We start from the raw sequence: 12,457 nt of genomic DNA on the forward strand, positions 1-12,457 counted from the left end.
ATCTAATGTTTTAGTGAATTTAACTTTAAATATCTCTTTGAAATGAAAAGAATAACAAGAAGTGTTTACTCACAGGGAAATTTTCCAAAAGTACAATACAGTTTTTATTATCTTTCCACCTCCTCCATGCTTTAAATTTCACCATAACTCCTGTATTTACTCTCTTATATCTATTTGAAAGGTCTTTATTGTGTGCAGAAGAGGGGTTAAGATTGCTGAAACTTTGTTTAACTAAGAGAGATTTAAACTTACTACTAAAATATTTTGTGGACACTAGGGAATAAATATCTCAAATACCTTCATTTCAAACTTCTCTGGTACCATGAAATTATCAACCAAACATTGCCAAGGTGTGAGGAGGCATTGTCCACTTACCTCATTTGAAACCCAGGTGTTTTTCAAGGAAAAAATGTTGTTTTTCAAGGAAACCTTCTTAAAAATTATTTTTAAAAATTAGTTATCAGTTGTCTTCTTCCTTAGAAAAAATTTTATTGGAAATAAAATTTGCACCGAGAGGAAAAACTCTTGCAACTGAGAATTAACCATCTTTTGATTATTTACAAAAACTAGATACTATATATTTATATATGTGTGTGTATGTATATATATGTGCATATATACATATTCCTTTTCATTGGCTTATGGAAACGTTATTTTAATGAGAGGAATTCATGTTAGTACTGAAATGATCTGACTTGCATTCATTATGTTTGTGTATTCAATTTTATGCTATAGAGATGTGCTTTTTAACATTTCAATTTCCAAAGACCCTGCAGTTCCTCTCCTGTCTTTGAGCTGTGGACGGCACTGCTGTACTGTCAGTTACGGATAACAAAACTTGTTACAACCTCAGATAATGAGACATAATGTATCCTGCTTCATTGCTTTGAAGCCTATGCTACCTCCACACTGGATTCGCTGTTTTCTTGCCAAACAAGAGGACACTTTTATTTCTGTAAAATAATTCAAGTGCATATGGAAACGCTGACTCGTAGTCACTATGAGTCGGCAGGGACTCGATGACTGACATTCTGAGTGGGTTCATTGCACACTAGAGACCTCCTTTTTCCCTCTCACCTCCCTTGCTCTGCATCACCACCCAGAGACTGCTGGCCCTAACTCTGGCATGCCCCGAGAGATTTGGCAGGCACATATTTTGGTGGAGAAAACACCCCAAGAGTTTTCGAGAAAGACTTCTCCCAATTTTGACTTCCTGGAACCTTTCTAGAGCTGAGATGAAACATAGCTGAGGTGGTCGATAGTGACTTCGGTTGTCCTCCGAACAAAGACAGTCACTAGTATAAGGTGTTCTCATGGGCTACAATGATCGACTGCTTTCTTTTCTCTCCTCAATTTCTTCCACTGAAATGGGAACCCATACAGCTAGATTAGCTCAGCATTATGTTAAGGGTTAATATTCTAATAGGAATAGATTTTGCTTTGAACTTATTAGCCATTTTCGTATTGAATGGCTTTTGTGTAAAGCTGTGTCCACATGGCTTGATTTAGGTTTGAAATATGTGTTCCTGTTGTCCATATAGTTCTATTTTGCTCCCATGAAGTTTCGGCATTCTTTTCCTGGAGTGCTGAAAGATTTCAGGCCTATTTATAGAACCAAGAGGCATATTTTAGGCTATTTTATATCCATGTGTGTGTCTAATTCTAGTTTATGAACTTACTCTGAATTTGGGATTATTACTAGTAACTTGGGCATTTGTCTTTTGTCATTATTATATCTACTTTCATCTTAAATTTTAAACAGACAATGTTATGCTTCAGCAATGTAATGTTATAACATGTAAGAGTAGAGAAGAAGTAACCATAGTAGGTACAATATATTATATAAATTTCTCTCAGAAATTCAAATCCTATTTATGAAAAAAATAATATCTTCTAGATAGCCCTGACTTTGAGATTTGCTTCCTCACTCTCAAACTTAGCATTTTTTCATGACTTTAGCAAAGAACCAAAACACACATAGACTACAGCGTACTCATTTATGAATGTTAAATATAGTTAAGACATCACTTTGTCAATTAAAACAACCTGAACGCAGGCCCATTGGAAGATCATTCAGAATCCAACTTTTAACCACAGTGGTAAATTACTTGTTGAAGTCTAAGGAATATTTTATAGTAGGAGGAAGAAGAAAGAAGTATGGACAGAAAGAAAGAAGTGTAGAAAGGGCCAGAATACCTTTATTTAATAGAATCAAGCTGTCTCCTATTTAGGAGAGAAAAAAAACAAAAAACGTAAACTCCTGTCATTGGTTGCTAGTATGCTTGCTCTTCGTCAGCCATTTAATGACACAGTGATCTGGATTCCATCCAATCCTTGAGTGATTGATCATGTCATGCACAAATGTTAATTGTTTTCACCAATACTTTCTAATCATGCAGCATCCTCTTTTCTTAGCCAGAGTTCACTGCCTATTGCTAAAACTTATCTAGCTTCTAAAACCCTTTAGATCCATCTTGACCTTACTGTCATTCTGAAATATTCAAGAAGGATTAAGACACTGGACAAAAAGAAAAGAGAAAATGCTAAAGAGATAGGTACTGATATGGGAGAGAGAAAGCATTTGGAATTGGAGTGTTTGAAATATAATTTTAAAAAGAAGTTATCAGGATTTTGACAATTGGAATGTTAGACTTTAATGGGAGTATGCTTTGCACCAGGGATTTAGTATGTAAACCTGCATTCTTTTTTGGAAACATGGTCTATTTGTTTAGATTTCAGGCTCAAAAGATATGAGAATATAATCACAAGCAATATCTCTACTTGAGACATCTTAATAGAAACAAATAACTCATTGAGGAAGATTTGGTAATTGTTAAGATATCCTGAAGTATGGATTTCTGTAACCTTTATGAATATTTATAAAATAAGTAACACTGTGTAATCGAGAATATCACTTAGAAAAAACAGTAGAGCAAATAATCGCAATTAAGAAAGTATTTTCATTAATAAGAATAGGCGTCTTTTTATTTTAAAATTGGCAGTTTTCATTACTAAGGCACAGTGGATATCTTGGCTTTCTTTTTCTCTTCTTTGCTCTAAATGGATATTTTCATATGTTTACTTCTTTCTTAAAGACTAAGTGGTTACAAGTTGTTAGGCTTCTTCTCCCTTGAAGATCTGTCATTTTCCTTGAATAGCACTGAAATTTTGCTGGGTTTAAGAAAATTACCTGGATTAAAATAAATAACATTTAAACTTTAAAAAATAGGCACGATAACTTCCTTTTCCATCCTATTAGTCTAAGAAATAAATGTTACTTATTAATGAAATTATTATACCAAGATGCAATTATTGAATATTAACTTATTTTTCCTCCCTGGACAATAATTTAAAGAATTCCCTGGTAAAAGTAAAATTATTTGTGGTATTTTGAGCTACACAAAATGCTGTCATATTTTCAGGGTTCCTGTGAGTTGGGATTAATTCAACGGCAGTAGGTTTGGCTGAGCGGATTTGTTGTTAAAACACCAAAAAATAATATGGTGCACTTTAAAATGTGTATTTAGATTAATTAGAAGCATATTTTACTATAATTAAAAGAATGTGTTTGTACTTTAAACATACATATTTGCATATGTATTTTACATATATAATGTACATATATTTTATATTTTAATAGATTCCTCCTGCATGGAAAAACTACTTTCAAAAGATTGGAAGGAAAAAATGGAAAGATTAAATACCAGTGAACTTCTTGGAGAAATTAAAGGTATAATATCCAAAATATCCAATATAGTGATGCGGAGATATTATTTTATATGACAGTGTAGTTGCTGCATTTCTGTACTTTAACATTAAACTCCTATCTCCAATAATTGTTTAGACACAAAGGATAAATTTGTAGTGTGTTTTAGAACTTTTATTCTTTCTAATGTTTACAGAATGAAAGTTTAACCTTTTTCCTATTAATCTTGAAACTTATAATTTACAGGGTAAACAGCTTTATTAATGTACTTAAGCATAAAATTATGAAAATATATTCTCTTAAAACATAGCAAATTAAAGACAATCTTAGTGCTCTCTATTCAAAATAATAACTTAATTTATAAAGTCAGTTCATTAACTTCAATTTCATCTGATCTGAAGAGGTCAACTGTAGCAGTTAAAAAACAAGTCTAGAGAATATGTTTGTCTGCTAGTAGATAATGAATTAGGGTCTTGCAGAGCTAGGTTAAAATTTCAGCTCTGCCACGTACTGCACGAGTAACTTTGGGTTATTCGTTGATCTTTTCTGTATTTCAGATTTCTAGTCTTTAACAGGACCTGCCTCATAAACTCATTGAAGTAGTTGAAGCAGGTCAAACTTTGACACGTTACATGTCACTTAGGAAAGTACTCATTCATGCAAGTTGTGCTTTTGTTATTATTCGTATGTCCAAAGAAAATGGATTGATCAATCTCAAACCGATTCCATGAGATTTAGCATTCCATGCCCTTTTAGTGTGATGCAGATAAGTATTTTTATTTTTGAAGATAATTGATTTGTATCACGATTTTGAAACATATGTTAGAAAGTTACATTCTCAATCCATTCTTATTTTGTTATCCTACCTAACAAGAAATAACACTTCTTGCCTAACCAAACTCACTCGTTTCCTTTGTGGAGAAGAAGTACTTTATTACTACTTATTTACTACCATGACTGAAACCCACAATCACTCATCATTCGGATTTGCACCAATCACTTGGGGACTTAAATTATATTAGCTTTCTGAATTTATTGAACAGTTGTAGGTGAATCTTCCTCTTAAACTGTGGCTAGCACCTCATTGAAGATGGAAATTGGTCAGTGACTATCTGATGAAAGAGATCCTGAGAAGTGGTGGTGATAGCACTCATTCTGCTGCCCACTGAAGGATGTGTGGGTCACAAGCCCAGAGCCATTCCATTGAGAACGGTGTGGCAGTTTACTTCCCTGAAGCGTGACAATTTTGGAAACCCGAGTAAGCAGTTGTCTGTTCTGAAGGATCTCTATGACTCTTAATCGACTCTACACCAATGGGTTTAGCTATCTGATAAAATGTTATTTTGAATTTAATACAAAAAAATTACACAGTGTTCAGGGATATTATACTTCATGCCAATGAAGAGAAGTCTCTCTTTGCCAATGAATAATTAGTAACACATTCCATTAACTAATACAGTGTCCAAATCAAGTGGGAATTGGATATTATTTTGTATTGCACTGCTTCTCTTTTGTACTCATACAGGCCATTTGCTATTTTGGAAAAAAAGGAACTCAACTTATAACTGACGGGTAGAAAGAAAGCCATTAGTGACGTATTCTCTATCCAGCTGCAATAACATGGTGCGTGCTACTTTGCACGTCATTCTGTGCTTTCCTCCCTCTCCAAAGTCACTGGTTTTATAACAGAGGGAACAGACGTGGTTTATGCAAAGGCAAGCTTTTGCCAGCATGAACGATGCGGGGGGAGGGGGGATTCTTTTTCCTAGTAATTTAGAAGCTAACATTTTATTATGTTATGATTCAGCATCAAATTTCTATGCTTTAGACTCTCCTCTTTTCCCATTTCTCATCTTGCTTTAGTTTTCATTTTAATTATGAATTAAAAAGTTTAAAATGCCTTCATCTTAGAACTCAAACTATATAAATCTCAAAATTGAGGCATACAAAATAAGGCCTTTCAAAATCTTTAACTCTTTTCCCCTGGGTTTTTATATGCTTTCAGTGTTTCTGCTATTCTGAATTTTATGAACATAGAAGATAAGATTTCTACTAAACTTACTACTTTGACTTATTTTGCATTTTTCTTCTTAGTCCCTAATATTTATTCAAGAGAAAATATAGCAATAATGTGTTACAATTTAAAAATTTTTAAGTAACATTAAAATAATTTAATTCTGCCACTGCTTAAATTCATATCTTTTCAGTTTAGATGAGACTAGGCAGGTACTAGCTCTCTAAATTAGTCATGTTGGTTTTGAAATTTTAAGGTACTTTAAATGCTATCCTCAAAGATACATGCTATATGGATTATCTGATGGGGTTTTCTATTCCTGTAAAGAATCACAGTCTTGGAAACTCACAGGGTCAGTTCTACGCTGTCCTATAAGGGAGCTCTGAGTCAATGGCAGCAAGTTTGGTTTAGGGTTAGGTATTTAATATTATATTTCATGCATTGTATATTTTTAATTTCACCTTTCTATTATTCTAAAAACTATAAATATTTATTAAAGGAACCTAGAAAAAAGCGCAAAAAATATTTAGTTTTATTTGTATTTTACTGTGTAGCCTTTGAACTTTTTCTATGGCTATAGATGCTAAATGTTTGCCCACTACATTAGAACCATCTTTTTTGTCTTTGTTATTGATTGAATTGTGTCCCTCCCCAAAATATGTGCTTAAATACTAACCTCTATGCCTGTGATTTGAACACTATTTTGGAACGCTAGTAAGATAGGATTAATGTAGAGTGTTTATGAAATGAGATAGAAAAGAGATTAAATAAGCAAGCAGAGATGGGTGGGGGAAGATAGATATCATAGCATGTGATCAAGGAACCAAGGAATAAAGACCTTCCCCCAGAACACAGAAAGAGAGAAAGCCTTAGAGCTGGTGTGCGAAATTTGAACTTCTCGACTCCTAATCTGTGAGAGAGATGTCTATTAGTTAAAGCCCCTGCACCCCTAATTTGGGGTGTTTATGTAATAGCAGCTCTAGATAACTGAAACACTTTTTTTTGTACTCTTGTTTATTTTTCATTAGTGATATATTTAGGGATCTTCTAAAATGCTTGATTAATTAGAAGAAAGTATTTGCTACATAAGCAAATGTGGTAAAGAAAGCTGATGGTGCCCGGCTATCAAAAGATATAGCATCGGGGTCTTAAAGGCTTGATAAATAAGCAGCCATCTAGCTGAGAAGCAGCAAAGCACACAGCCTATGTCATCATGAAGGTGTCGTTGGGATCAGGTATCTGGCATCTAAGACCCACAACAAAACCATACCCTAGGTGAATTGGGGAGGGGGGGGCATGGAGTGGAGACCCAATTCCCAGCCGTAGAAAGCTGGACATCACCTCACAGCACAGAGGAGTCACAGGGAAGAGATAAGCCAGCCAGGGTGCAGTATAGCATCAATGAAATGCACAACTTTTCTCTAGTTTTTTGGTGCTTCCTTTACCCCGCTGTCATGACCTCAATTCTACCTTACAAATTGAATTAGACCAGAACATACAGACTGCTACAGTTAAGAGCCTGAAACACAGGGAATCCAGGATAGATAAACCCCTCAGGGCCAACAAGGAGAGTAGAGGTACCAGGAGAATTAGAGGAGGGTGCGGGGAGAAAGGGGGAATCGATCAGAAGGATCAACTATAACCCCCTCCCAGGGGGATGAATAACAGAAAAGTGGGTGAGAGGCAACAGAGGATGATGTAAGATATGGAAATAATAATCTATAACTTATCAAGGGTTTGTGAGGGATGGCAGGGGGTAGGGAGGGGGAAGAAATGGGGAGCTGAGATCAGGGCCTCAAGTGGGAAGACAATGCTTTGAAAATGATGATGGCGGCATATGTGCAAATGAGCTCGACACACTGGAGGAATGAATGGATTGTGATAAGAGTTGTAAGGGCCTCCAATAAAAGTATTTTTTTTAAAAAGTTTATCTGAGCCTTTTAGTGAACATTTATATTGCATTTATTGTATGGCATTATGCAGAACATCTTGAATACAAATAACTTTGTGTTTTTATAAATTCAGCTTTTTAGTTTGTATTTTCTTAAAGGTGTATGCCTAAGAGTAAAATGATAGGGTAAAAAAATATGGTTTTTAGAGAAAAGCTTTCCATTTATGTGTTAAATTACCTTCCGAAAAGTTGTAGTGTTTTGTATTATCACCAGCACTCTGAACTGCTTATTCTCTCATCCCTCAATAACAAGGAGTACTGCTTTAAAATGTTCTTGCCAGTTTCATAGAAGGAAAACAACATATGGATGATTTATTGTATTTTTACGCAAATAACACTTATGTTTTTGCCACCTGTATACTTCCCTCAAGGTTATTTTTATAAGCAATATCTTTGGAGGGGAGGGCACACAAGGTTGGTAAAGAACTGTGTAACATAAAATAATGATAATTTGAATTATTTGATTATCAATGAAAATGAAGAGCTTTACATGAATTTATTTTCTATTGCATGTCTCTCCTTTGGTGGATTGACTATTTGTACTAGTCTCCCGTTTCTCTTGAAGAATTTGAATTGTTCTTTTTAAGAACTCTTTGTGTGTGTGTGTGTGTGTGTGTGTGTGTGTGTAAATCTTTTTAAGCCTTTGTCATTTCCGTTGCATTTTGTCCTTTGTTTTCTTTATAGTTGTGTGTGAACCTCTTCATTTCTTCTCTGTAGCTCATCTGTTAGGCATTTGTTTAGAAAGGAGTCCGCCTCCCTGAGATTAGATGAATATCATTGTGTATTTTTTTCTAATTCCTTGGCTCTATTTTTAACATTCAACTCTTTAATACTTCATGAATATATTTTGATGTATAAGTAAGAAATATAATAATTTTTCTCAAGAAGTTCACCATAGCTTTCTGTACTACTTATTAAATCATTTACCTTGTCCTCCTTATATTGGGGATAATATATTTTATTGCACGCTGATTGAATGTTGGAGCCACTTCTCAGATACTGGTTCTATTCCGGGATCTTCTTTCTGTCTGAGCCTAGTGCTATACGATTTTAATTACTGTAGCTTCACAAGTTTCTCAAAACTAAGTACTTCAAGGCCACATCTGTATTTTAAATACGTTTTCATATGTCTCTGACATTTATTTAAACTCATTTTATCAAATTAGTTGAGATCTCAATTGGTATTTTTATGTTACACTTATGTAAAACTATGGTGTGAAATGACATCTTTAGAGTAGTAAGTCTTTCCATTAAAATTCCATTTACTTACTGTTCATTTATGATGCACAGTAAAGTTTGATTTGTTAATGAAAGATTCTGTGTATTTCTTTTGATATTTTCCCATAATATTTAAGATATTGTCTACTCTTAAGAACTGAGATATTTTTCACTTTATTTTATTTTTGCTATACTATTTAGGAATGCTGGTTACTTTGTATACTAGTTTGCTTGTGTCATTTTTAATCCTTATTTTTATTTTCATAAGTTTTTAATCAGTTTCATCTTTGTCAAATTTATTAGCTCTTGTCATTTTTCAGCTGGTATGTTTCCATTTATTTGGTGTTCATATTTCTTTGCTTTTCCCTTCTCTTATTACATTGCCTAGAATATCACAAATAATAATAAAATGATAGGGTGGGCAGCATGTACTTTAGTGCAGTTGTTAATTTATGGAATTGTTTCTAATTGTTTACCATTAAATATTAGGTTGTTTATGTATTTAAGATAATAATGATCAGTTAAAAAACACAATCGTAGTCATAGTTGATTAGGAGCTTTTATGAGAAATTTTACTTTTTGATACATGTTATTTATCAATTAAACTCTGGTTACTCATGGTATACAGCTACTTCTCATTTATCAATATTCCTGTTATCCAATGTTTTACATTTACAACAGTAAAAAATTACTGTTCAACTCTATTGTGTTTACATTTGCATATATTTCCTGATCCTTTCTGGTTTTTGACATTGTTTGGGGACTGCTGCCCTGTTGGTCTAATGCAGTTAACTGTTCTCAGAAACATGTTTCTCACAGGCACTCTCGTGCACTCCACAGGCCTGTCTACTGTTTGGTTGAAAGGTGATCTCCAGGAGTGAGTTCAGTTTTAGGTTTGAAACTTGTCTAAGGACTATAGACTCAAGGGTCCCACCAGTCTCTATCAGACCAATAAGCTGGGGCCTGTTTATGGTTTTGAATTTTGTTTTACAGTTTTCTCTCACCCTGTCCAAGATCTTCTATTGTGATCCTAACAAGAACAGCTAATAAAGGCAGTCAGACACCATCCAGTTCTTCTGGTCTCAGGGTAGTGGAAGCTGTGGTCTGTGTGTCTTATTGTGAACTAATAGTTTCTTTGAGTCTCGCTTTTCTTCACCCGTCTTTGTTCCTGATAGGAAGAGCCCAGTAGTTGTATATCAGGTGGCCGCTTACATGATTTTAAGGCTCCAGTCTACTTAACAACGTAGAATGTAGAACATTATCTTTATGATCCATGTTAAGACTATTGGTTTAGGTGTTCCCTGCGTCTATGATCCTAAACCTCAAGTATGGTGACTCGGTCTCTCAAGGTATTTGTTTATAGCTAAGAGGCTTTCATAACTTTTCCCTCACTGTGTGCTCTACTACTGTATACCTTGATATATTTGTATCAAATACAAATGTATAATTATAAATATCCTCTGTGAAGATTATTATTGCCCATGGGTGTACCTACCTATTCAGTTCATGTACATCTATGTGTCAATATGTAAATTATTTGCTATTACAGGATTGTGAGTGTAATGATATTTACTACTGTTGCTGTTTACTCTTGCATACTTCTCAAGCATTTCTTTGGGTTTGTTTTGTGTGTCCTTTGACCTCCCTTTTAGGGCATATCGCCTTTCCTACACCCAAGTTAATACACATGTCTTATTTGTTGTTAGGTCACTGGAGATATTTTGAAGATTCAGGCATATTTTTTCATACTGTGTGGTATTCCATTGTGTATATGTAATGTAGTTTATTTCCCCATTCATCTGTGGGTGTTTACTTGATAGTTTCTAGCCATTTGCTATTGTAAATTATGTTCCGATGAACATGGATATGCATATCTAGATTCCTGCCACAGATCTTATTTCTCTAGAATATATTCCTAGTAGTGGGATGGCTGGATCATATTTCTTATGCTTCCAGGATGTACCATGCTGTTTTCCGCAGTGTTGGTGCTATTTTACAATCCCCCCAGCAGTGTATGAGAGTTCAACTCTTTGTAGACCCTCAACAGCACTTGTCTTCTGTCTTGTCCTCATTATTGTAAGGGCTGCAGCCAAGTGCTCGCTCTTTGATGTTTTGATTTGTGTCTCTAATGACAAAGGATTGTGAGTTTTACTGATTGTGTTCTTTGGGGAAGTGTCTGTATATGCCTTTTCCCCTATTTTTAGATTGGATCGCATCTTTTTGTTGTTGGGCTCTACAGAATTGTTCTATAACCTTTGGAGAAATTTCCTTGCCAGATGCATTCTTGCCAACCCTTGTCCTCTTGCCTACTGAGGAATGGCTTTGCTGGTGGTGTGGTTTTTGTCTTTTAGCGGGCCATATCCTTAAGGAAAAAAAGAAGGTATCCTTCGAGTCGAGTCTAAAGATGCTCCCAAAGAAAGAAAGAATGTAACTTGAGTCATACCCTCTAATAAAGTCAGGTCTTTCTCCCACTCTATTCTGTTCATGAGTACAGTGGAGAACACCCTCCAAACTGTAGCTCCATCCAGAAAGTCCAGAATTATACTACAACACATAAAGAAGGGCCCTATTAATTGATTACAACTCAGCTTTTTCCAAATCAGACCTGTTTGTTATGCAACACCATACTCCAAAATTCTCAGTGTTTCATTGTTCTTTGCTCACTGTCGCATGCCCATGGGTATGAGGTGATGGAAAATGCCATGGCTTGTGGTCAGGCATACCTTAGTCTTCAAAGTGTTGTTCGTGCTCTTCAACACTTCAGACCGGTCTGGTGCAGCAGATTTGCCCAGTGTAACACTTCATCTTCTTCATGTGATCCAGCTTCTCTAATTATTTGCTCAGCATACAGATTGAATAACTATCAAGAGAGGAAACAACCAGGATGTACACTTTTCCCGGTTTTAAGCCCTGTTCTTTTTAAACCTTGTTCTTTTCGAACGACTGCCATTTGGTCTGTATACAATTGTCACATAAACACAATAAAGTTTTCTAGTCTTCTCAACATTATCCATAGTTTGTTGTTATCCACAAACTAAAATGATTTTGCATAGTTAGAAAAACACAAGTAAACATCTTCCTGATATTCTCTGCTTTCAGCCACAATCCATCCGAAGACAGCAATGCTATCTCTTATGAATCTTTTTTTTATGTAATAAAAATTCATGCTTATAGCCATGACTATATATCTAGGGTTAGCTGTATCTGCATTCCATAGTTTGTGCTTCAGCATTTTCATCATCATTTTTTACTAGTTTCTGTTACTGTTTTTGAACTGATCTGTATTTATATCTAATCTTTAACTTGCAGTCCTCTCTTGGATTCAAATAATGTAATCAAGTTGGAGAAGGGACTAAGGTGCAGTCTTTATCCCTAACCTTGGAAAATCCTCTGTGGTTGGCAGGCGGCAGAAAGAGAATTGAAACGTGGGCAGCAGAACAGACATCAGTTGTAAGAAATAGATCCTCAAGTCCCCGGTCTGCCCCAAATCAGGCCTTTTTTTGGTCACACACTGTTATGCAATCTTTTCAGAACCACTAAATAGAAAGCTTGATTAACAGTCTGACCA

The 12,457-nt window shown here is 35.0% G+C and overlaps 1 protein-coding gene across 4 annotated transcripts in view; it reads left to right on the forward strand.

The window, feature by feature from the left end:
* SOX6 (SRY-box transcription factor 6) overlaps positions 1-12,457 on the forward strand; it is a 528,806-nt gene that overhangs the window by 262,537 nt on the left and 253,812 nt on the right. For all 4 annotated transcript variants that reach the window (XM_075548430.1, XM_075548432.1, XM_075548431.1 and 1 more), the window contains exon 4: positions 3,641-3,730. In XM_075548430.1, the coding sequence (XP_075404545.1) occupies positions 3,641-3,730 (90 nt within the window). The remainder of the gene's footprint in view (positions 1-3,640; positions 3,731-12,457) is intronic.

Source organism: Tenrec ecaudatus, chromosome 4 (assembly GCF_050624435.1).
Source record: "Tenrec ecaudatus isolate mTenEca1 chromosome 4, mTenEca1.hap1, whole genome shotgun sequence".
NCBI classification, from domain to species: Eukaryota; Metazoa; Chordata; class Mammalia; order Afrosoricida; family Tenrecidae; genus Tenrec; species Tenrec ecaudatus.